Source organism: Papilio machaon, chromosome 25 (genome assembly GCF_912999745.1).
Source record: "Papilio machaon chromosome 25, ilPapMach1.1, whole genome shotgun sequence".
Lineage (NCBI taxonomy): Eukaryota > Metazoa > Arthropoda > Insecta > Lepidoptera > Papilionidae > Papilio > Papilio machaon.
In genome coordinates, this window is record NC_060010.1 from 472,976 (window position 1) to 500,467 (window position 27,492).

General features: G+C 36.4%; 1 protein-coding gene and 1 non-coding gene across 2 annotated transcripts in view; both read right to left on the reverse strand.

Moving 5' to 3' along the window:
• Nucleotides 1-244: 244 nt before the first annotated feature.
• Nucleotides 245-27,492, reverse strand: part of LOC106709631 (facilitated trehalose transporter Tret1) — a 29,354-nt gene continuing 2,106 nt past the window's right edge. Inside the window, exons 2-5 of the mRNA XM_014501513.2 lie at nucleotides 16,087-17,050; nucleotides 10,725-10,890; nucleotides 8,534-8,721; nucleotides 245-1,309 (exon numbers count right to left, since the gene is read on the reverse strand). Coding sequence (XP_014356999.2) covers nucleotides 245-1,309; nucleotides 8,534-8,721; nucleotides 10,725-10,890; nucleotides 16,087-17,028 — 2,361 coding nt within the window. The 5' untranslated portion in view covers nucleotides 17,029-17,050. The remainder of the gene's footprint in view (nucleotides 1,310-8,533; nucleotides 8,722-10,724; nucleotides 10,891-16,086; nucleotides 17,051-27,492) is intronic.
• Trnag-ucc lies at nucleotides 9,935-10,006 on the reverse strand. Its single transcript has one exon. It is a non-coding gene; the product is annotated as a tRNA-Gly (tRNA).

Consider the following 27,492-nt stretch of genomic DNA (forward strand, 5'->3'; position numbering starts at 1 on the left):
TAAGATCCCATTTCTAATAAGAAAAGGGTGGGAAGGGAAAGTGGCATTACTATTTGAATATTTAAATCTAGAACTGAATTACAGAAAGTAAAAATAAAGTTAAACTATTTTCTTTGCAAAGATTAATTATTACTGATATTGAATAAAAAAGTATACTAATTTCTACTTAATACATGAGGAGAGAATAACGAATAACAATAAAACATTTGAGACCCAAAACATGTTTCAGAGCACATTAACCAATTTACCTTTTAGGGGACAAACTTTGTACATAATTTGGATCCATCTCATCCAGATCTTTGCCTTTAGTCTCCGGAACACAACACACAACAAAACAAAGACCTCCCACACTTATAGAGGCGTACAACCAAAAAGCACCGTGTAAACCTAACGCTTGCTGGAAATCAACAAAAGTTTTAACACCAACAAATGCGCAGAGGTAACTAAAAGCAGTCGCCATAGCACTACCAAATGCTCTATACTCCAATGGAAATAATTCCCCAATCAATAACCATGATATAGGGCTCATGCCTAAAGAAAACGCAATCGTAAACACTAACACACAAAGCAAGGGAATCCAATCATTTTGACCAACAGTCTGATGAAACATCACATTCTGAATTCTCTGATTCCTATGGACTTCTTCGTAATAAGCATAGCTACCGAAACCAGCCAACGCCATAGACATTAAAACAGAACTAACGATCAATAAAGGCAATCTTCCAACAGTATCAATCAACAATCCAGACAGACAAGAAGCTAAAAGTTGCACAAAAGACACCGCGATAGCAGCACCGTGAGGGTTCATACCACCAAACGTCTTCCTAAATATTGGAACAGCGTAAAAAGAAAATGCATGAGCACCAGAAAATCTTTGAAATGTCATCAAGCCACAAGTCACTAGAATCGGTCCTAATAATCTATTCATAGTTCTAACATCAAGGGAGTTAATGAATTGGCTGCTAGACATTTGATTTTGTCGTTGACTGAAATTCTTAGATGCTAGAACATTAGTTCTTATTGTGGCTAATTCTTGGGCTACATCTGAATTTGGGCCTCGTAACCATAGCAAACTTTTATATGCTTCTTCGTCTTTACCTGTTAGTACGAGATAACTTGGTGTTTCTGGTATGTAGAGGATGGTGCAGAAGAGAAGTAGAGGTGCAGCAGATATGCAGAGCGCGAGCTGTTGCCAGTCTAGGTAGGCGCCAATGGTGAAACTGAAGAGAACTCCGAGATGACCAACTATTTTGAGCACGGCGCTCAAACAGCCTCGGATATCCGGTACTGATATTTCACTGATGTAGACCTGGAATTTAAAAAAAACTAGATGTTAATTGAAATAAGATTATTCGGTTTAGCTAGAGCGTAGCCACCCGATGATTAAGGGAAGGGCTAGCCGATGATCAAAGAGGGAAGTCTAGTATTGTTTTTTTTAAAAAAAGAATGGTTGAATGTCTATGTAGACACTTTATTACTTCGAAGTAGTTTGCATTATCTAACTACTTTAGATTTTTAGATACTAATCTAGGGGGCAACTGAATCCCTCCTCCGTCTCGGCCACTATTCCTTCTAGGCGACGCCCATGCCTTTTTGATACACTATTAAATCTTTAAAAATGTACGAGAAAATATTTGTAAGAAAAATAATTTTTTAAAAGATATGGGATGACAATGTGTTTGTAAACAAGTGTTTTGAAAATCGAAACCCACAGTCACACAGTTGCGAAAATATCGAAGTTACAGCAATCAAAGTTATTTACTTTATAAATTTCTTTTCATTAATTTTTTTATGATTCATTTGTTTCAAAATGTTAATGGCTTCAAGTTACCAAAAGTTTGTAAGAATAATTAAACGCTTAAAGCATTACAGCAACTGTTTTATTCATCGCTTATTACCGAAGTAATAAATAATAATTTAATAGCTAATATTAAACTTTTACTTCTAGACACTTTCTAAATTAGTGTCGTGACACATTGCTTGCAATATTTTATGTTATTTTTTACTTGGAATTTTTTTTTTACTTTACTCACTTATTGCTTACTAGCTGTCGCCCGCGACTCCGTCTGCGCGGAGTTTAAAAAAAACGTAATTAGTAGCCTATGTGTTCATCCAGACTATGTTCTACATATGTGCCAAATTTCATCAAGATTTGTTCAGCCGTTCCGGAGATATCTTAAAACATCCATCCATCCATCTATCCACCTATATATTCACATTTATAATATTAGTAAGATGCGAACATATTTTTGAAGTAATTGCATTCTAAAACCACATTCAGAACGGTAACAGAAAATTGCATGGACACACAGCTCTAAGTAAAGTTTATTAAAATTTTCTGTCTTTCATTTGGTTCATTGTGTATTTCTGTCAGCTGTAACTATTAAATTAACTACTTTCTTATTATATATATCCACGCAAAAAAATTTTAGTAACACTATTTTTTCAAAGTAATAATTATTTCATATAATTTCCCTTTCCTCGTAATGTGGCGCTACACGAAAACTTCATGGGCAGAATAAACTTAGCTAAAGTCGGGAGCTTTTCCCAAGTTGTGCAAAGTTAGGGACTTTATCAATTACTGTCGAGGTGAACATCAGCGCCGCGCGCGGACACTCCCGACAACTTGGGAATGACCACTTGATGGAAGAGATTAAAACTTATACCAACACTACGATGGTAGAACTACTAAGTAGATATAATCAAGAAATGTCCTAAGATAGACGTATTGATTTTGTCTTTAGGAATGTCCAGTGTTTTTTAGTGGGAGCGGTCACCTAAAATAACTAAAATAGCTACAATTGTAGAGAAATGGCCTATTATGGATTCGATCCAGATACGGTCAGTTGGTTCCAAAGCTTCCTCACTGGCCGTAGTCAGTGCGTCGAAATAGTGCAGGAAGAGGGTCGGACGCAGCGTTCTGCTTATAGTACCCTTGAAAGAGGTGCACCTCAGGGAACAATCCTCTCTCCTCTTCTTTTTACTTTATATACAACAGATATAGTTAAGTGCATACGAAACTGTAAATATCACCTATACGCTGACGATCTACAAATTTATATTTCATTTAAAGCCACCGAATGGGCCTCCACCATACGATCACTTAACGAAGACCTTGAGAGAATACAGAACTGGTCCCAAAACAACTGCCTCGTCCTCAATCCCGCTAAGACTAAATATATCGTTTTTGGATCTAAGTATCAGTTAAATAGTGTACCTACAGACTGTCAGGTTAAGTTAGGGTCCGAGAGCATCGAGCGTGTTTACGAAGCCAGAAGCTTAGGATTGTACCTTGATCCAAACCTGCGCTATGAAAAGTATATTTCCGGAGTCATTAGGAGCTGCTTCTATAGGTTAAAAGTGCTGTACAAAGTTCGGAAATACCTCAATGAACAACTTCGCATACAACTGGTTGAATCGCTGGTACTGTCTAAACTGAATTATGCTGATACAGTGTACGGCCCTTGTTTATACGCTAAGACCGGAAAGTTAATTCAGAGGGTACAAAATGCATGCGCCCGGTTTTGTTTTTCTATACCGCCTAGAAGTCACGTTACGCCCTTTTTAAATGAGCACAATATTCTAAAAATCGAATATCGCAGAAAACTACACTTGGCGTGTCTACTTTTTCAGGTTATAAAGTCGCAGGCCCCTAAATATCTGTTCTCTAAACTAAAGTGGTCAAAAGGTAGATGCGCTGAGCGAAAGCAGCGGTTCCTGCAGCTCAGCACGCAGCGACACAAATCTACGGCGTTCCGAGGTAGTTTCCGCTACGCTGCTACCCGGTGCTGGAATAACATTCCGCCGCCAGTCAAGAGCGCGCAAACAAAATTAACTTTTAAAAATAAATTTAAATGCTTTCTCATGGAGATACAAAAAAGTAAATAACAATAACTTATTAATTAAAATGCGGATAACTAAATTACGAGTACTTATTGTAGAACCTCCATCGAATCTCTTTTTTTATTTTTTTTTTTTGGTTCCAATTTTTATTATGATAAATGGAAATACATTTTTTTTTTATTTACGTTACTATATTATTATTTTTTTTTTTTTTTTTTTATTATTATTATTTTATTTAGCAGTATTAGCAGATGTACATACTATCATGATTATAGGTTGGTCTCGGAATTTATCCTAAAAACATTAGACTGCTCTTTAAATTGTAAAGGAATATTTATACTTCACTTATTTTATCACCTGCTGTAACTGACGTGCTGCGGAGTTCAAGGCTTTTGCAGAATATCAGTGTTTCTGCCCCATGGCAAAGAAACATACAGCTGAGCAAAGGCCCTATCTGTTCTGCATTGCAACGCTTAGTTATAATTTGTTTATTATTATTTTTAGTTTTTTTTTTTTTTTATGTACATTACTTTTCGTGTCCTTAGTTTTAATTATATTAGTGATCTTTAGGTTTTATTTTCTTTTAATGTTTTAATTGTATTATAAGTGTTGTAATGTCTTTGAACGGATTAAATGTCTTATTATTATTATTCCACATATTTATTTCTTGTTTAATTTTATATATTTTTCTTAATAAAATCTTAAACAATATTAAAAAAAATATAAAAAATCTGGATACGTCGGCAGCGGAGCCTTGGGCCCAAGCTACCGGCGGTTAGGCCTCCAGAGACAGAAACCTCCTCACGATGCGTGCCGTGCTCAGGAGTACCGCCTTCTGTGCCTGGCCCTTCACCCACTTACCGAGCGAGAGCCTCTCTAGGTGGTGATCGAGGCTCTTCGCGATTAATCCATTCACGGACAGCACTATCGGTACGATAATTGTTGACTCCATATGCCACATGGCTGTAATCTCGTGCGCGAGATCCAAATATTTTGACATCTTGTCTGTCTCTGCCTTCACGAGATTACAGTCATGGGGAATACTTACATCAACAATTATCGTATGTCTCGCAGATCGATCTATTATCACGATATCAGGCTTATTGGCTACAATAGTCCTGTCTGTGATAATAGATCGATCCCAGTAGAGCGTGATATGACCATCATCGAGAACTGGCTCCGGTGTGTATTTGTAGTACGGCACCTCTGAAGCGATTAGACCATACTTAAGAGCAAGTTGTTGATGGATTATTCTGGCTACTAGGTTGTGTCTGTGCAAGTACTCGGAGTTAGCAAGGCGAGAACAACCGGAAGTGACATGTCTGAGGGACTCGCCGGGGCAGTGGCACAAACGACAGACATCTAGCGTGCCGTCCCTCATAATGTACTTCCGGTAGTTGTTCGTCTTGATAACTTCGTCCATAATTGCACAGACAAAGCCCTCGGTCTCCCCAAAGAGGTCACCGAAACGTAGCCAGTTCACAGAGGCAGGCAGGTCTACATCAGGCCCATGCAGAGCCCGATAAAACCTGCCGTGTAACTCCTTGCTCTTCCATATATCTAAACGCTCGGAGGTGCTCAACACTGGGTGTTTACGCCAGTTCTCGTTATTAAGAGAGAGCGGGGTGAGCCCCTTATCTACTGACACCACATCTCGATGTATCCCCTCATCGATTTTCAGGAAATACTCCCGTAGATTGTATACCTCACGGTTATGCATGTCCTTAACATTGAGGAGGCCTCGGCCACCACATTTCCGTGGGATATACAATCTCATAACCGACGATCGTGGGTGATGCATCCGATGTGTGGTCAGCATGCAACGGACCTTTCGATCCAAGATATCCAGCTCTGTTTGAGTCCACCTTAGTATACCAAAGGAGTAAGTTAACGAGGGCATAACCCAGCTGTTAAAAGCGCGAAACTTGTTACCACCTGATAGAAGACTATTTAGGACTTTTCTCAGGCGGCCAATGAATCGTGCTTTTATCAGATGTTTTACATCCTCATCAACAATACCCAACGACTGTGATATACCAAGGTACTTGTAGGTCTCACCTTCGGAGAGGGATCTGAAGGACATACTTTCGGTGAGTTGTAGCCCATCAGAGCTTGCAACTCTCCCCCGCTGTACATACATGACCGCACACTTTTCGACACCAAACTCCATCCCGATGGAACTACTGAACTTTTCAGTTATTTTGAGCAGTTCCACTAGGTCGGTCTTTTTCGATGCGAAAAGCTTGAGGTCATCCATGTATAGAAGATGAGATATGACTTCACCCCCTCTACGAAGCTGAAAGCCCAGCCTTGATTCGTTTAGCAATGTGCTTAAAGGATTCAAGGCCAGGCAGAACCACAGCGGACTCAAGCTGTCACCCTGGAAAATCCCCCGCTCAATCTTTATAAGTCCGTTCGAAATAGGCGCTGCACTCCCAGGTAAAGAGAGTCTAGTAACCCACTGCCGCATACATGAACTGAGGAAAGTACATAGAGTTACATCAACTTTGTATAGCTCTAGTACTCTCCTCAACCACGAGTGCGGCACCGAGTCATAGGCCTTTTTATAATCGACCCAGGCAGTGCAGAGGTTTTTCCTATTTCGACGGACCTGTTGGTTGATGGTCATATCTATGAGGAGTAGTTCCTTCGTACCACGGGACCCAGGCCTACATCCATTTTGAGTTTTGGCCAAAAGATCTTTGAGATGCTTTGTTAATTTTGAGCTCAAAATGGATGTAAGCAACTTATATAATGTTGGTAAACAAGTAATGGGTCTATAGTTCTTAGCTTCCGTGGTACAACCGGACTTGAACAAAAGGTGGGTGACCCCTGTGGTCATAAAGGCTGGGAGACTACCCAGGTCGATGGCAGCCTGGAATTGAGCTGCCAGACAGAAATGTGAACTGTTGAACCATTTGATCCAGAAATTGGGCAATCCATCCGGCCCAGGACTTTTCCAGTTATGAGCCGAACGGATTGCACAACTCACGTCACAAGGTTCTATTGTAATAGGATCCATAACTGGTATCTGTTCACATCCCTGTCCGACAGCTTCAACCCAGTCTGATTCTGTATGATTGACAGACACCGACCAGATTCCACGCCAAAAATTGTTTAAATCGTCTGGATTTGGGAGTTGCCTGTCATTCACACCTTCACTAGGTTGCTCCCAGCCTCTATAAACACCCTTTTGATCACTTTGGAAGCGACGATTAAGAATAAATCTGTCCGCTCGTTTTTTGTACCTACGTATGCGGTTCGCCCAAGCGCAGATCTTCTGCTTATAAAAGTCTATGCGTTCCGTGACCCTAAGTATGTAATTATTGGGACTAATATTAGTCCCGGAAAATGCCTGGGTCACAAAACGCATAACTTTCGGCCGAGTATTCCCAGCACGGAAGTTTAGTAGTTTGGCTATTAAAGTTCGCGAGGTGTTAATGCGACGTTCAATTCTGGCTTGCCAGGCTGGTTTGCTATAGGTGTGTGGTACGGTTTGGGTATTTTTGATATTAAGTTTGACACCTACCATACGACACACTGCGACAGCCCCGCAATACAGAATAGAGTGTGTTTCTGCTAAGCTACTACTAGCATCAAAATACGGCGCTAGTAGTGCGTTCATTTGATTTACAATAGCCAAACTACCCGTATGAATAGGCAAACGCGGTAACCGCGATCTACTTAATGTAGGGACATCTTTAAATTCCTTAATGGCCTCCTCCAAAGTTCTCCTCATATGCTCATTATCCTGGCTACTTACGTTCTCAGCTATAGTATCACTTGCGCCTACGTTTAACGGTGCTATTGGCGTCGGTGGCCGACTGTCTACACAGTCAACGTTTAGCGGCGCCGTAGGTGCAGACTCCGTGTCCCTAAGGCTGGAACGTATTTCAGTGCGTAGACGGTCAAGAACGGAGTCATCCAGCCGACGCGACCGCAGTATGACCCGCACTTGATCCGATAAGCGCTGAGCCGTGACGGCGGTATTTGGTTGAAGGACCTGAAACAGAGACAACATCCTACCACGATACGCTGTGAGGTTTGTTTCCACCTCTGTTGCCTGGTAATACGCGCGCATGACACTCTCGTTTAGTTCTGAAGTCCATCTCATGCGGCGCACTACACCACCGGTAGCGGGGGCCGGGTGCGGGATGCGTCCCGCAGGCCCCAAGCGTGCCGACGGTGGCCGACCACGGCCCCGCACAGGTCTTCGTGGCGGGGTGGACGGCGCTGGCTCCTCCTCACTAGCGGTCGGGGACTCATCTTCTTCCGACGTTGATGGTGTTAGGCTCAGCGAGGTGAGCGCAGCAGGTCTTAGGCGTGCGCATCTCCGACGCGGCTCAATTTTGTCCTCTGAATTATGGTTCCTTATTATTATTATTATTATTCCACATATTTATTTCTTCTTTAATTTTATATATTTTTCTTAATAAAATATTAAAAATTCAGTGACATTTTTCGGTGACGGCCGCTGTCATTTTTTTATTATTATTATTATTATTATTATTATTATTAGAAAAATACATCCATTCTCCTGCCAAATCTCAGCCAATCCTTTCCTTATTAGAAAAGAGTATAGCGGGACCGAAAATATCTCCAGGAAACGCGTGTCTTCTCTGTGGTTTTCTAATGTAGAGCGGTCTATTCGGACCACTGTTATTTAATAAACTAAGGGATAATAACATACCTGAGACAACATAGTGAGTATAGAGCAACAGAAGCCGCCGAGGAAGGCAGTGACGCACATCATCCGAACAGATGTCGCTACCACCGTCAATAACCAGGAAATGCTGCAGGGTGCTGCCGCCAGTGACAGAACGCGGCGTCTACCGTGACGCATCGCGGCGCCCCCGGCCATACCACCGAACAACGCACCTGGTAACAGTTCAGTCACTTAGGAACTAGTTTTGTAGCTTATTGTCATAAACAGAAGTTTAAAAAGCAAGTAAAAATATGTTGGTGAAGTCAAGACAAATGATTTTTTGGTACAAAAAATATATTAGAGTCTCAAAACTTGTTGTTTTCAGTTTTTAGTTTTGTCTCATAGATTCTCTTTAATAATTTACAGTAAAAAGAGGTCTACCACTGTTAAAATATATTTTTTTACCATGAGTTTCCATTGTACAGTGCACTCGTAGAAAATGTATTATATTTGTTTTTTGAAGGGTATTAAAACCATGAGAATGTGTATACATATGCTGGAGCCGTGGAAACGAACGGTAAAGAGCCAGAGCTATTGTTATTTAGTGTCATTAAAACCACCGGGGTCAGTTAAGTTTGTCGCACTATAGTAAACACGCTGTATTGTATAGTGTGGCATTGACCTAATAAATTAGGTCTTGTTAACCCTGGATGTTGTCCTAGATATCTGGCAATAATCCATGAAATATTGTAGAATAACAATAGATTTAAGTCAAGAAGCGGCTAGAAGCAATTCGAGAGGTTTATTGGCACAGCACCAGGGTTATCATTGTAGATAATAAAAGAACACTAGCGTAGTTGTTAATGATCTTAATAACTTGACTACTGCACTAAATTTAGTATGAGAAATCATTTAGGTACTTTAAGGCTCTTCGTAGACATGTAAATCTCTGAGTGCAGAGCAATAAAATGTTATAGAGGTCCGTACATTCGTGTTTCGGCGCCAGTCGCTCGCTACATGTTAGTCACTGTTGTGACAAATGTCACAGCAATTTTCATGATGGCGAAGCAAACCTGTACAGTTGACATTTTGTAAATTCATGTCAGCTGGAGTAGGTATACCTGTATTGGCCTCAATGTTGTGTGTACGGACCTACGCAACGATACTGGCGACTCAAGATTCAAACAATAGTATCGAAGATTTACGTAGCCTTGTGTATGATAGGCCTAATTAATCATTAAGCGACTGAGTTCGACTGTGTGTCTTCTGTTTCTGATTGTATGTACTATGTTTAAATATTTCTTTGACTTATAAAATGTTTACGTGGTTAAGCAAAGTCGTTTCTACTGAAATAATGAGTAACATTAAGTTTTCAAATAGAAAAGGAAAATCTTTAATACCGTACGATTTAAAAAAAAACATTCAATTGTTTTTAATAAAAAAGCGTGCGTTGGCCGGGAATCGAACCCGGATCAACTGCTTGGAAGGCAACTATGCTGACCATTACACCACCAACGCCCGTGTAAATAACTTTGAATTATAAACTTTTATAACCAACCACAATAACTCAATTTTAATATAAAATATAAAAAATTATCCATTCAATAATGAATTTTACATCGTTTTAATTGAATTCATTTTTGAGCGATCATTTTACGTTTATCTTCATCCAATGTTACCGGATATAAAAGGTCATAGTTCACTCTACAGTGCAGTACATCAACATAACAGATTTTTAGTAAATTGAATTGAAGTACAATAGGTTTTAATGTTTTTTATAAATGCACTATTATGAAAATATTTACAATCATTTTGTAACTTAATCGTACGTACGTTAAACATTGTACTCTATCAGCCGTAGTTCTTACGGAGTCTTTCACACAATCTATCCATATTTTCTTCCTCTATCTTTGTAGTCATTCAAATTCAATCTCATTATACTTTCTTGATAATGTAATGTTTTTCTACTTTTATATGTGCATAAAACACTAACCTTTGACTTCTTTGCTCCGTCGCCGGCGCTACTTTCAGACTTAATTTAACATACTCACTATATATAGTATTAGGTAATATATTTAAAAAGCCTTAATTTTTCTAAAAGATACGAGCGAATCCTGTCACATGACAGATGAAGGGATGCGCTGGAACAGAACATTTTCTTATGTGTGCCCTTTACTTATAGAAAAAGGATAGGAAGTGAACAAAACTAGAATTTGATCTTATTAACACAACTTACCAAGAAACGATAGTGAGGCAAGCCATGATGCTTGTTGGTCTGTAAGCTGGAAGTCTCTTCGTGTGGCGTTGGCGGGGCCCTGCAGGGATGCGATGGCGGGCGAGCTGTAGCCCTTGCCGAGCCCCGCAGAGAAAGGGGCCAGGGATACCGCTAGGGCTGCCAACACCTGGTGAAAAATATATTTAAGTATAAGTACTAGGGATGTCAACAGTTATAATAAATAATTAGCTATGTTAAGGTTGTAAAAGTATTTCTTTTCCCTCTTTTATTTTACTGAAAAGCTTTTTCTTTTAATTTTAATTCTAGTAGTCATCTTCCTGCGCTTTTCCCAACGTATAGTTGGCACAGTATACTTTTCCATACATCTCTATCAGCTGTCATATCTGAATTCAATTCCTTCATACGCATAGCCCTTTCACACAATCCATCCATACTTTTTTCGCACTTCTTTTATTTAATTACTTTTTATTTATTCACTTTATTTCTAGTCCTTAACGCTTTACTTCTAGTTAATTATCGTCTTTGTAGTTACAGTGGAGTTCGTACAATACACACTTTAGTTTTAAAACTTTTCTTAAATTGAATTGTTCACGTTATCTTTTAATGGATTAGTTAATTGTTTTGCTTCAGTTCTCGCTATCTCTTATTCACATATACGGGCTTATTTATAACATTTCAGGTACTTACTACCATACTCATAGTTCTAAAATGATCTAAGGGTAGATTTATATGTGAAATCTACTTCTCGACATTCAAAATTACAGTTCTTCTCACATTTGATTCTTTCCTTATCTCTTTTGTTTTTAAATTCCGCTTGGACTTTATTGAATAATTCTAGGACTTGTCTATGAATAAAAGTTTCTAATGACTAGAGGAATATCTACTTACCCCTGTGAGTTAACAGCGTGTAAATCTCATTTATTTAATGGAGGGAAATACGTAACATTTTATTATTGTAACATTGTCATAGAAAATCAATACGTGAACCCTTTGTGATACGGAACGTATAACTCATAAGTGCGAAAATATTATCGATAGGTATTGTACTCTTCGTATGAAACCTGTATTATCGATAACTGGAGCATCACTAGATGTTTGAACAGTTGGCATTGACGTAGAATTTCACTGCCTCAATACATATTGTCATTGAAAACCAAACATTATACTCAAAGTCAGTAGGCTGAAATGGAAATGAGCCGGCCACTGTAGGGTTAGCGTCGCCAGATGGGGAACGAAAGCCTTAGAATGTAGGCCACGGAAGGGGACCAGGAGTGTGGGTCGTTCTTCGTCCAAGTGGGCCGACGATCTGGTGCGCGAGGCGGGAAGTCGTTGCATGTAGAAACCAGAGGACCGTGTACTATGGAAACCGTAAGGATATCTAGTCCGATGAGAAAGACGCTGCTGTTCTAGTAAGGTCTATTATAAAATAAATAAAAGCTACAAATGCATAGAAAATGGCAAATAAACAAAATTAATATTACAGCCAGCTCCAATACGAAAAGGAGTGACTTTTTTACCGTCAAGGTTACGGGAGTATCCTCGATGCGAGTTGCACAGAACCGATCATTGTGGCGATCTTTGGGGGAAGCCTATGCCCAGCAGTGGGCGTAACGAGGCTGAATGGATAAAATATGTATTGATACAAGTGTTACTAGATTCGAAACAATACGTTTAACAATCTTTTACTACAAATTATGTGATACTAGCTGTCACCTGCGACTCCGTCCGCACGGTATTAAAAAAACATAATAAGTAGCCTATGTGTTCTTCCAGATTATGTTCTACAACCGTGCCAAATGTCATCAAGATCTGTTGAGGCGTTCTGGAGATACCTACAAAGAAACATCCATCCATCCATCCATCTAAGCATTTATAATATTAGCAAGATTTGAATATCCATTTCTATGGAATGGAATATAAATATTTTAACTAAAATCTCTCGTAATCCCTGCGGCCTAATTTTGATTAAGGTTGACCTTATTTCGCTGACATCTTAATACAGTTCAGATAATATAGGTTATGTAGTTTATGTAGCTTATATTTTTACGGCCGAAATCAATATTAGATCCTTGAAAACGATCCGAAAAATATTTTAATAACTTTATATAGAACGGAGGAAACAAAATTATTCAATCTTAGATTAAAATAGTTAATAAAAATACTGCAGATAGAAAAAAATGGTTCGAAATCTCATTGTTTTCGTAAATCAAAATACAAGTGAAAACGGTTTCTATTTTTACGAGTATTTTGCTCAAACACTCAAGAAGTCTGAATAAATACAAGACCTCTTTGTTCTTCTAATGGAAGTATCAAATCGATGACCGTTTAAATATTTGTATACGTAATTGAGCACTCGAGAGAAACACTTGAATAAATTGATATTTATCCAAGTGTCTATTCGTATACTTAATATAGACATATATAAAATTCTCGAATCGCGGTGTTTGTGGTTAAACTCCTCCGAAACAGCTTGACCGATTCTCGTGAAATTTTGTGAGCATATTCAGTAGGTCTGAGAATCGGCCAACATCTATTTTTCATACCCCTATTAAGTTTTTTTAACTGCGCGCGGACGGAGTCGCGGGCGACAGCTAGTCTTATATATAAAATTTCCATGTCACAATGTTAGTTACCGTACTCCCCCAAAACGGCTTTACCGATTGTTATGAAATTTTATATTCATATTCAGTAGGTCTGAGAATCGGCTACTATCTATTTTACATACCACTATTAAGTTTTTTTTTTACTGCGCGCGGACGGAGTCGCGAGCGACAGCTAGTACACGTATAGAATTGCTATCATATTTTTCAAGGGAACAAACTGCTTTTATAGGATACTATGACAATATTGAACGAAGTATAGTACGGCAAATTTATCTGGTCCGGTGGACAAAAGTGGAACTAAATTACAATACCTCATTGTCAAAAAAATGCCCTAAAACCCTTGTCGTACTATAGCCTTGTCATGTCTTGTGTGCTATTCTATAACTAAGTAGCTCTTAAACATTTTTGACAGATGTAATCGTGGGGTGTCAAGGAGTTAAGTTTATGGGACCTTAGGAAATTAAGATATCAAAACGCGAACGCCACGTCAACAGAGAAATCGGGATTTAAAATAATAAGATTTATCAAGTTGAACATGCGCTGCTTACTACTTGTATAACTTAATACTAACTTGACAAGGCTTCAGTGAACGACCTGTATACAAGTACACAAGTAATGTTGTAACAACTTAACGTATTTACTTAACTTGAAATAAAATCGGAAGAGACAAAAATGTCTACAGATCGTATAAAGTTTATTGGCAATCTTTTCAAGAAAATAAATCACGTCTTAAAATTAAGAAGTATTTAGTAAAAAAAAAAAACATTTTAATACTTTTTTTTTCATATTACAAAGTGGTAAACGAGGAAGCGACGACATGAATTCGCCGTTTCCGACGGCAATGGCGAAGCGACCGCTGCCCATAGATATGCGCCATTGCAGATGCGTTACCCACCCCCAATTGACGAAGGAGGAGACGCACAAAAACAAATTTTCAACCTTCCTATGCATCTCCTCCTCCATCAAATCCAAGTCCCTTTCCCATACTTTCCTTATAAGAAAAAGAAGGAAGGAGAAAGAGGATTTAGATTAGGCCTTCGGCACCACACTCATCAGTCTGCACGCGGAATTACTTCCACTTGACGCCTGTCTTCTGTGTGGTCGTTGTATTTCACCGGGCTAGCCGGCCAATTCGTGCAACTGATGTTTCTAAAATGCTTTAAAAATAACATCTGAGAGTTCCAAAATATATTCTAAACAGAAATAAAAAAATAATTTATTATTTTGTCGTCTTTTATAAATTCAAAAACTATACCAACAAGTTGGAAAATTCTTCCGTTTATAAAAAAGAAAAACATATCTGTGTGTAAATATCAAATACGAATAAGGTTTCTTGATTTTTTTTTTAAATAAATAACACGTATTCAATCGTGGCATATATTAGTAATTAATAACCTGCCAGTAAGAGAGGATATTAATCAAAACGTTCTTGTTTCAGACATTTCGCTGAGTGATTCAGTCAAATTGTAACGCATTATTCAAACCTTTTTTGTTATGATAAATACAGAGTTTGTACAAAAAGAAAATTATGTTAAAATACTAATCACCTATACTAAGTAATCTGTTTCAAGCGTTAGTGGCTCAGGGATTAAGCACTTGACTTGCAATCAGCAGGTACTGGGTTCAAATCGCGCTATGTACCAATTTGTTTTTCTTTTTATGATTTATATATGTATATCTATCTGACGTTCTTACATTGAAAGAAAACATCGTAATACAAACCACACATATCTGGGGTGGGTAGGATGGATAGAGCCCATCCTTTCCTTATAAGAGAAGGGGTGGAAAGACAGAAATTAGACCTCCGGCACCACACTTATCAGACGAAACGCGGAATTACTTCCACTTCACGTCTGTCTTCTGTGTGGTCTTGGTATTTCACCGGGCGAGTCGGCCAATTCGTGCACCTGATGTTGTTGTTGATGGCGTCTACCACAAGGTATACTACATGCCTATATAGGTTTTATATTTAACAGAACTAATCGCTTCTTTGGCTATAATTTAGTTTCACTTATGTCTTATCGGGTCAGATAAGTGTGTCGGACTATATGATGCTAATAGCGGTATAACAAGATAATGTAAGACATTAGCAACGAATTAGGTAATCACTTGTTCTATACACTTCACAGTTTAAGGTAGGGTTTTCACTGTCGACATACTTGTCTTAAAACATGTTAAATGATATTTGGGAATTACAAAATTATAAGATAAAAATTAATGGCATAAAATTTCGTACACAAGTTATTGATAATTTTCCCTTTATCTCCTACAATTCCCTTCGTATTCTTGGCCACAATTTCCCATTCAAAGCAATTGTATAACAACTATAAGTATGCTTGATAAAGGTAAATAAGAAACTTGATAAAGTTGTATGAAAAATTATAACAACTAAGCGAGAACAATAACACGAGATCCAAAATGAAAACGAAACATGCCTGAGATATTTGTGTAGGTGAAATAAACTGGGTCAAGACATGATAACCTCGATCAGGGTCATACTGATGATTTGAGAACATAAATCTCAGTGTTGAGCTAACGCACTAGTAAATATTCCTAACCAATGATTTAATATACAATATTAAAACTGTATTTTGTATTTGAGATGGAAAGTGACTTAATGCTAAAATTGTTTATTTGTGGCATTTCATATTGCTTAATAAAACATGAACTACTGTATTTTAGGCAATCGAATAATTTTCGTCCTCGTTTCATAGATATGAGGAGCCAATGTCATTATTGTCTGTTGTGAGGTAGCTTACCTGTGGCAGATGCCTAGATTTTCTCGACGTCTGGGTCGCGCCTCCTGTTAAGCATTTCCCATTCGGCTCTGGTGCTGTTATCTGCTTTTGTTCAGGTCTTATTATAGGTATGTTATGCTTCTCGAAGTAACCATTCTGTATCATTTGATCCAAAGACACCTCCAACTCTCTAACAGCCACGACCTTGCGACCACAAACCGGATCATCAACCACCATTTTCCGGTTACAACCGGACACTTCAGAGAATTTCACGTTCTTTTTTGGTTCATCTTTCTTTGTTTTGGTTCTAGTTCCTTCTGGAAGATCAGTCGTCCAGTACCGCGCATTTTTTTCAGTTAAACGAAGTGGTTTGCATATTGCCACGTTCTTTGGAGTTCGTCTCATCGGATCATCGTTCTTGTTCAAATGAATAACCGGTTTAGGTCTATCTGTGTAATCCGGTTTCCTTTCGTGGATTTGCGGTTTTGTTCTTGCTTCTGCTCTGTAAGGTTCATAAGTTTCACGCTGTCGTCTTCGTTCGTCGATTCGAAAGTCATAATAATCTTTCTTATATCTACGAGCCCTGTCTTCGTAATAAGTATAGTTTCGAGGTAGAGTGCTATATTTGGATTCGTATGTTGTTGGCAGGTTTAAATATTCAGGTCTGATCGGTCTGAATAAAGATAGACGACCTTGAGCTTCGTCGAAATCTGAGTAGATATCTTCGTAGACGTAGCCGTTCTTGCGTTGCGGTCTATCGTAGCGTTCGAATCTTTCTCTATATCGGTTTGTGGTGTTTAGTTCGCGTCGGTTGGTATCGTAGCGTCGCGTTGCGTAGCGATTCTCGTAAACTGTGGTTTCGGTTCGTTCCGTTTTTCGCTCGGCTTCGTACCGTAGTCTATCATATTCGTGTTCGTAGTCCGAATGTCTGTCGTAAAGAAGCCGTTCCCTCGAGCCCGCCATTCTCCTTTTAGTAGTTTTCTGCCTGAAAGAAAAGATTTTATTTTAATGTAGGTAGTCGGGGAATCCTTGAAAGTCGGTATAACTGTGTAGGCGAAGTTATTACGGCCGCAATATCATTATGTTGAGTCGCTTCATGTACTTTCACTGAATATAATTTAAAATTTTCATTGTATTACTCGTATTTCGCGACACACTTTGAATATTTGAGTAAATTCAACTTAAATACTTAGAAATATTTATCGTTCACGATTTCTTTTTTTAATTCTAATACGAAATGCGTTGTGGAATACTCTGCCCTCAGCGGTATTTCCAAACAGTTACGACTTAGGGCCTTCAAGAAAAGAGCATACAATTTCCTTAAAGGCCAGCATCGCATCTGCGGTTCTGCTGCTCGTTTGTCCCCTTATGCTATAAAAAGTATCTTAAAACAGCCCAAATAATTTCAATAGCTATCGAAAAAAATATCTAACCATGTTAAGAACGCAATCAAATATTCAATTTTAATAAATACTAGCTTTTACCCGCAACTCCGTTCGCGCGGAATAAAAAATAGAAAACGGGGTAAAAATGATCCTATGTCCGTTTCCTGGTTCTAAGCTACCTGCCCACCAATTTTCAGTCAAATAGATTCAGCCGTTCTTGAGTTATAAATAGTGTAACTAACACGACTTTCTGACTATATATATAGATTTATTTTTTTTTTTTTTTCAGATGAAAAACCCTTTTCCTTCTACGGTAAATTTTAATTTGTATATTAGATTCGACGATTTGCATTCATTAAATTAAATATTAACTATACAACTAATTAAATGTAATCAACTATCTTAAATATAATATAAAAGCTAAAATATATCATTAAAAGGAGTCCCTTTAGGCAAGGTTCCGAAGATTTATTTGTATATTGATTTCGACAGTTAGAAGATTAATGTTTCCTACATTTAGACTTTTACTAAGATATTATCTAACTCTAAACTCTATCTAAGATCTTTATAAGATATCTCATGCATTCGCATACGTAATCCAATTAATGTGTAGCAAGCTACATGCATGCGAGATGAGATCTGTTCCTCTGAATATTAAACTCGTACATTTCACATGAAATGGATTGGATTAAATTTGTATCATGTTCAAGAAATTGTTTCTATTAAGTAAGAACGCAAGAAGCTGTTTCTAGAAATTAAAGAATTTTAGGTATAGAAACATTATCTATATATATAAAAGAAAGTCGTGTTAGTTACACTATTTATAACTCGAGAACGGCTGAATCGATTTGACTGAAAATTGGTGGGCAGGTAGCTTAGAACCAGGAAACGGACATAGGATAATTTTTACCCCGTTTTCTATTTTTTATTCCGCGCGGACGGAGTCGCGGGTAAAAGCTAGTTTAAATTAAAGAAACAAAGCTGGTTAGAATATAATGCAAAAATTTATGTAATATTTTATTTAATTAATAAACATTATTTCTAAAGAAGTTTCTGGATAAAACATCAAAATAGCATTTTTATATACGATTTTTTTTAATAAAAAAATAGACTTCAAATTAAACTTAACAAAGATTGATTCGTTATCAAGTAGCTAAAAATATCTGAATCAATACGAAGTAAAAATATTTGAGATTCCTTTCAATATTTTCTGTAAGGGAGGATTACGAAGGGGGTTCGATCTAAAAATATTGTAACAGAGAACAAAACTATGTTACGACAGAATTTCCACAAAGTTAACGAGTCGCTAGTGATGGGAAAAAGTATGTTTTATAATTTATCGATATTTTCTTAGTAACATGTCTTGAATCTTTAAATTAATATTTTGTTACAAGTGTTATTTGCAATATTAATGGGGGCACTGCCGCACCCTTAAATACTTATCGAATAATGACATAAGTTACTAAAGACGATATATTTATACTTAAGATAATCGATTTAGAAGCAAACGTGGTGAAAACCCCATCTACGTGAATGATTCTCACAAGATTATCGATTGCTACATCACTAGCAGTAGCGCAGTGCAGCCAGCCTTTAGCCGTCTGTCGATAAATCTCCGCCGTAGTTACGGCTGAACCGTCACATTAGTCACTGGCTAGTCTGGGAGTCGTTGACAGGCAACGAAGCCCTGTAATTGATGTTCCTGTGAGCATACTTCAGTCAGGTGGTCTAACAAATTGATTTTGCGGATAAGTAGACAATTTAATTTAAGACTATTGTATCGAAGTGTGGATACTAATAGCAGGTATATAATTTAAGTCCCTTTGTACACAAGACAACGTTTGTCTTCGAAACTACTATTGTATCTTAAAGTCTCGAGTATCGAGTTGCGCGCGCTTCGTACAGGCAATGTTGAATCGTTGATGCGAGACGTCTATTCAGTCAGTACAACAATAGAGACTTTTAACTATATAGATGTACTCTTCTATCTTGAAAACTATAGTTAACAATCCTGACAAAAAGGTTGCAACTAGTTTTAGCGAACGAAATGTCGGCGACACGTGATGTATACGAACCTCTATGGCATTGTGTTAAGTTTCGAAGATTTATTTTATCTTGTGTACGAATGTAATTTTAACAATGCTAGCTGTCACAATTTATGTTTATATTATATTACTAGTTGTAGCCCGCAGCTTCGTACTCGCGGAATTAAAAAAAAAACTTAATTAGTAACGTATGTGTTCTTCCAGACTGTGTTCTACATTTACAGAGTTACATTGTAACAAACATCCATCCATCCATACATCTAAACATTTGCATTTAAAATATTAGAAAGATAGACTGAACTGACTGTACAACATATTTTGAGGGTGTGTTCGTATCATAAAACTAGTCCCATTCTGTCGTGCCATAGAGTAAACTATACAGTACACAGACGTGTCATAGAGTAAGCTATACAGAGTAGACTATACAGCACAGAGTAATGTAACGTTCAATTTAATAAGGCAGGGGCTATGTTTGGCGCACTGCGGCGTCGGATGGCAGCCAACAGTAATGTCAAATTCTTTTTTTATTAACTCATGTTTGTGTATTTTTAGGATTTTTCGTGAAGCTTGCATTTATTAAAAACGTATGAAACGTAAAGAAAACAGAAGAGATTTATGAAATATTAAATGCTGAAAATGCTAAAACTAGCTGACGCCTCAGATTTAGTCCGCGCGGAATTAAAAAAAAAAATAATATGTAACCTATGTGTTCTTCCAGACTATGTTCTACATTTTTGCCAAATTTCATCAAGATCCGTGGAGTCATTGCGGAGATAAATTCAAACAAACATTCAATCATCTAAACTTTCGCATTTATAATATTAGTAGGATATAGTAAGATGTTCATACTAAATTATTTTTATGCTTTCCTGTTTTGGAAAGTCAAAGTATTGTTCTGTCAAAGAATAATTTTACAAAATTGAGTACATAGAGTATATGGACAATTATAAATTTAAAAACAAAATGTTTTGAGGTTAAGTAAATTCGCTGAATAAATAGAATAGATTTAAAATAAAATCAGAAGATATTCAATGTAATATTTTAATTTTTTTACGCTTATGTAAACATTTTTGGAGCTGCAAAGATTGTCCTTGACCGAGTTTCCCGCAATCGGCCATCTTGCAAAAATGCCGCATTTTTATAACCGATTTGTAAACAAACTTTGTAAAGAATAATGTAACTATTCGATGTTCAAGTTAATTAAACACTAGTTGTCGCCCGCGACTCTGTCTGCGCGGAATTAAAGATAAACGTAATAAGTAACCTATGTGTTCTTCCAGACTATATTCTACATCTGTATCATCAAGATCCGTTGAACCGTTCCGAAGATACCTTCAAACAAACATCCATCCATCTCAACATTAATGATGGTACTATTGCTTAGGAACTTTTTATTATACATACAGTTGCAATGAAATTAAAATATGTAGGAATTATATCTACCATTGCTAACTTTGCGCCATTTCCATACCAGTGCGTTCCAGTTTATTCCAGTTTGTAATAAAAAAAAAAATTGTCACAAATAAAACTTTGTAACTGGGTTTATTCCGTTTTATTTTATTATGTAATAGGAATTGTTAATACGAGAAGTGAAAAATTTATACAGTTTTAAACAATCAAAGTTAATGTGCCGGAGATGTTACAACTATTTTTTGTAAAAAAAATTGACTATTAATATAGTTGAATTTTCATCAGTAGGCGACTAATTTAAACAATTTAAAAACAAAATGTCTACGATTTACGAATTATCTATATTCGTTAATAAATAATATTCATTATGACGTTAAAAAGTAAACCCCAAAGAAAAATTCTTTAAATAAAAATAAAATAAAATATTATTTATTTAATTAAAAAACCATTTTTCCCACAAAATTGGTGGGGCTCTGTCTCCAGAACTAGTTGGACTGTGTTTCTAGAGGCAGCGCCTTCTCTTATCTATTACTTAAAGTTATTAAGATAGTTGCTATATTATATACTAGCTTTTAACCGCGACTCCGTCCGCGCGGAATAAAAAATAGAAACCGGAGTAAAAATTATCCTATGTCCGTTTCCTGGTTCTAAGCTACCTGCCCACCAATTTTCAGTCAAATCGATTCAGCCGTTCTTGAGTTATAAATAGTGTAACTAACACGACTTTCTTTTATATATATATAGATAAAGATAGATGCGAACGTTTAGATGGATGGATGTTAGACGGTATCTCCGAAACGGTACAACGGATCTTGATGAAATTTAGCATACACGTAGAACTTAATCTGGAAGAACACATAGGCTACTTATTAAGCTTTTTAATTACACACGGACGGTGTCGCAACGACATCTAGTTTCAAATAAATACAAATACAATGCACAGATGTGTCTACACATTTCACTTTGTCTGTTTACATTTTACCTTAAAACGAACTTGATAAATGATGTCCATTTCAACCTGTGTTTGCCTAATGCAGGTTCCTATTTTATGTGACGTGTGAATTTGTTGTTTACGTTGAACTAGTTGTTGCCTCGACTTTGTCTGAACAGTTATTTGTGTAAAAATATCTAATAATTATACCTAATGTTTGCTTTAAACGTATTTCAATGTTCAACCAGGGTGAAATAAACATATTTTTTTCATAACATAAAAAAAAATACTTTTTCTACACTAAATAGTGTAGATTTGTACTTCGTATGTTCGTATAGAATAAACTCAAAAACTACTGGACCGGACTTACTGGACTTGTTAGAAATTCTTTCACCGTTAGTATGCTACATTGGGCTTCGAAAATGAACTTCCACCCCTGTTAAGCCGTAACAGATAGCTAGCTTAGCTTATTAAATAGAACATACTGATTTATTGGAACGAAGTTCCTTATCGCGCGTTGTGAAAGTGGGCTAGACGGAAAAATTCTTACGAAAATTTGTCACGACACTTTTTGCTATATCACCATGGCAACGACGTGACAATATATAACGAAAATTCATAGAAATAAAATGTACTTCTTGTGAAGACTTAAGTTTTTTATTCATAGAATAAACATTGGTTCCTTCACTATAATCGAAAGGAACTTCGTTCCATCCGGGTGTCCCTTGACACCTCTCAAGTTTTTTTATTTCTTTTCATACTTAACATGAATACATTGCTAACAAAATCTAAATAATGTATCCAGTAAGGTAATATTATTTTGTATAACTTTTCTTTATTTGCTTGCTAACGCGACTGTACCTATTAGTAAAATTATCGAAGCATTGACAAAATATCTCCGCGACTGTCCACTCTACTTCACTAATACTACGTTAATATGTAAAGCAAACAAACAGACAATATTTGATTATTAACGTTGTTCAAATGTATAATAATTGCATAAAATATGCTAACTTTAAATATAGTTAAGTATTATAATAAGTACATTTATATTTAGAAAGTAAATAAAAGAAATAACCTCAAAATTTGCGCAATTTCTTTTAAAAATTGATTATATTGTTATAATTTCGTAACTGTCGCCCGCGACTCTGTCCGCGCGGAATTAAAAATAAACATAAATTAACATAAGTAAGTAGCCTATGTGTTCTTCCAGATTATGATCTACATCTGTGCGAAATTTCATCGAGATCTCTTGAACCTTTCTGGAGATATATTCAAACAAACATTCGCATTTATAATCTTATTAAGATGGACGAATTAAGACCAATTATTGGTTTCATTAAAGTCGTAATATTATTACACATAAATGTTAATTTTCTCAAGTCCTATTAAAAAAAACAACTTAATTATTGGCCTATGTGTTCTTCTAGACTATGTTCTACATCTATGCCAAATTTCATCAAGATCCGTTGAGCTGTTCTGTAGATACCTAGTAACAAACATCCATCCATCCAAACATTCGCATTTATAATATTAATAACATTTCACTAAGGTTATATAATTGCATATTCTTGATGAGTCTTTAATTTCATTATCAACTCAATGGAAAGATCGTTAATAAACTGAAAATGGAGCTGCAAAAAATCGTATTCAATCAGGCCGTAGTTAAAGCCCTTAGCACATAGCCGCGAAAGCAGAGCTTGAGCGAAGCGAAGCACTAGGCTTGTAGCATTCTAGTAGCCGAACTTAGTGTTGCTATTGTACACTACAGAGCTGATTAATATAACACTGACTGAATCCAAGTAAGGCCGATATGATACTAAATGAAAATTTAACGCAGAGTTTTCTTCAAACTATACCTTTTTTCACTAAGTCTCATCTCCGCGCAACTACTATAATTTTTATTTTAGTCTCTCTTGCATTTTTGTAGATAGTACATAATTGCATATAACCATTTGTTATCATATTTTTTGTATTATTAATGCATGAAATATTTTTGTTCCGTTCCTTATGATGACATTAAAGAAGTTTTAAGTTAAATTAGTTAGTAAGTTAATAGAAGCAGCAATGCTGTTAATCGCTTTAGTAAAAAAAATTGCCTTAGAATCACTTTCGCTCAGCGAGCCTGTCAGTAAGGTACTTTTACAGGAACGCATCAAATCCCTGTTGCATAATATTCGTCTCGCTTTAACTCGATTCGCTTTTTCGACTGTGTGTTACAGACTTAACCCTGGTATAGTGCTGCAGCACAACCGTCATTTGATTATCCGGTGCCGGATATAACTGGATCGATCCGGATATTACTCGATTAGCAGCGTGCTAATGTTGTTAGGTTAGTTTAACGCCTGTCACTATAACGCGTAGGTGTACTGTTTTTAGACATATAAATCAAGTAAACAAATTCAATTTATAAATATACATAATATGTAGCACTTATATTTGTGACAATCTTTTTTCGTATCGTCATTGTCAATTATGTCAAAATTAGTGAGACTTCTGGTGAAGTGATAGTTTAGGATACGTTGCACAAAACAACACAACTAACGCCTGTAACTCAGAGAGGTAGGCAGAGATCACGGACCTCCATTTGGCGTAGTCAAACGAACCTCCGCAATCCACTTTCCGCCATTTTCGGAGACGGAACGTGACGGGCGAGCCGCATCGCCGTCTTTACCTCCCGTGAATTCACACATATCTTTGAAATTTCTTTTCGCCGACGCGTGCTGGTTGCATCACGATGTTTTTCCTTCACCGTAAGAACATCGAATATATGTACATATGTAAATCGAAAAACATTGCATGTCGGGATTCGAACCCAGGACCTGCAGATTGCAAGTCAAGTGCTTAACAAATTTTTACGATTGTCACAAATGTTGGTGCTAGACTTTATTCATTTGTCACATATATGTTACTTGTAAGTCAATAAAATAAAAGAAAAGCGTTGTAAAAATTTACGACAGTACAGTGCTGAATAAAAACGATATATGTTTTTTATACAGAATTTTTCCAGTAGTTCAGCAGATCATGTAAAATATATCTACGAATATATTATTTGAACTTTAAATACATGTTTGTACTCGTATTATATGTCCGTTCCATCATGACCAAAAAAAGCGACTTGAGTAATTGAGTTGTAAGTCGTGAGTTTTGTGAGTATAAGAAATTAACTGTCGATAGTTTCGTTTTCACGCCAAAACAACTGAACTGATTTAAACGAAATTTGGTACAAAAATAGTCTAGAACTCGAGAAATGACATAGGGTACTTTAACGCGAAAAAAGGGTAGTAAGGGATTGAAATTGGGGGTGGAAATTAGTATGGAAGTTAAGTCATTTTTACATTTAGAAGCTTGAAACTTATTTTTTAGGCTGTTGATAGGGAATGGGGGATGAAATTTTTTATGAAAGTTTAATGTGATTTTTTTGTAATATTTTATAAGTTTAAGTAAAATAAATAGCCTAAATAATTAAAAATGCTACCCGAAGACGGCATTTCCATGGACAAAGTCGCGGGCATAGCTAGTTTTAAATAATTACTATACTTTTTCTGACCACTATATGACCCAGTTAGCTAAATGCTACGTCAAATAATAATAACACAAAACTCATTCAAATAAAAGTCAGCTTATTGCGACTGCGAATGTGGAGCGGAGCGCATTGCACGTTACAATCCAGCAACAGAGTTGCCGGAAGTTGCTACGAGTTGCTGACAATTGCCAGAAGTTGCCAGAAGTGGCAAACAGCTGCCAGCATTTGCCTGCAGTTGGCGACAATTGCCAGTAGTCAGTCAAAATGAAAAACAAAAACTCAACTTTTTGAAGTCCCGTTTTACTGATAGTCTAAAGAGGTTATAAAAAGTACTAATTATAAAAAGCAAGACTCAAACTTTTAATATTTCAGACCATAGAAAAAGGCTTGAGCTAAAATCTTCGATAAAAAAAATATTACAGAAGTAATCTCTGGTGGTTCGAAGTTCAAAAAAACAGTGCAAAACTGCCATTTCTTTCGTTCTCTTATAAAAACATAAGTGTAACATAGAATTGTGGTACAAAAAATTGAGAAAATAATAAGCAATGGAAGCCCACATTAAGAAAAAAGTGTTCAATAAAAAATATTAGAAACAAAACGGTATACCTTCATGTCATCCCCTTATGTTATAATGCTGATACGAAAATACGAAGCGTGTAAAAATTACATGGAATAATGTATTGCGTGATATATAAAGCTAGCAAAATTTACATCACATCGGAATAATAAATGTGTTCCAGATCATTCGATTTGCATTGAGAAATACAAGTAAAAAAACAAGGTAAAAGCTAAGTTTATTTTGTACAACTTAACTTAACTTTTTTTTTTGTAAATTAATTAAACTTTTTTTGTACGAGAAGGGGTCAAATTAGCGCCGGCAATACCAGTGGAACTGTAGATGAAAGAAACCCGGATTAAAAAGTATCTGGCCACTAATAAAAAATTCTCTGACCGAAAAAAACTCTATTAAAAAAAAGGCTTCACCAAAAACATCAAGTATCTGACCCTTGTGTTATGTTCTTTAGGTCGAGTAACATCAAATTTAATATCATCCGGCCGGGTGAACGCATTGAACCGGTTATAAAGCTATTACTATGTAATTGCCGGATAAAGACTTTAATGATAATTACCGTGTTTGTCGTAAACATAAAGAGATACATGTATATTGAGGAAATAAAATGAAATTGCTCTTTTAGTGCGTAAAATTGTTTTGAATTCAGTAACTTCTGACTTTATATCGATTGCTAGATGTTTTGGATACTTTTTAAGCTTATAGTCTGACATAATACAATAATGTACTTCTTAATAAGTTCATATTTTCATTTCTTTCTTTCTTTCTTTCTTTCTTTCTTTCTTTCTTTCTTTCTTTCTTTCTTTCTTCCTTTCTTTCTTTCTTTCTTTCTTTCTTTCTTTCTTTCTTTCTTTCTTTCTTTCTTTCAATTTTAATGATAAATGATTAGTCACTAATCTTTACGTAATGCGCTACAATTTAATTATTTTTTATTTGACAGTTAAAAATGTTAAAAAGTATGTAACTAAAAAAGTTTCTAATCAAAGAAGCAAATGTCATATTTAAAATCGGAACTTGATAATAAATTTGATGTCGGATAAAACGTAGCAGGCGAGGTACTGTCATTTCATTATCCGGTATACGGTTGTAACCGGATTTAACCGGATTAAATCGGATCTAGCACGACGTATGTCTAATCGGTTAAAAATCATTGGAAAATTTAATAATAATTTATTGCTCAATGGTAATACAATAATCGGTATATCTATATCTATCTATATATATAAAAGAAAGTCGTGTTATTTACACCATTTATAACTCAAGATCGGCTGAATCGATTTGACTGAAAATTGGTGGGCAGGTAGCTTAGAACCAGGAAAAGGACATAGGATAATTTTTACCCCGTTTTCTATTTTTTATTCCGCGCAGACGGAGTAGCGGGAAAAAGCTAGTATATATATAAAAGAAACTCGTGTTAGTTACACTATTTATAACTCAAGAACGGCTGAATCGATTTGACTGAAAATTGGTGGGCAGGAAGCTTAGAACCAGGAAACGGACATAGGATAATTTTTACCCAGTTTTCTATTTTTTATTCCGCTCGGACGGAGTCGTGGGTA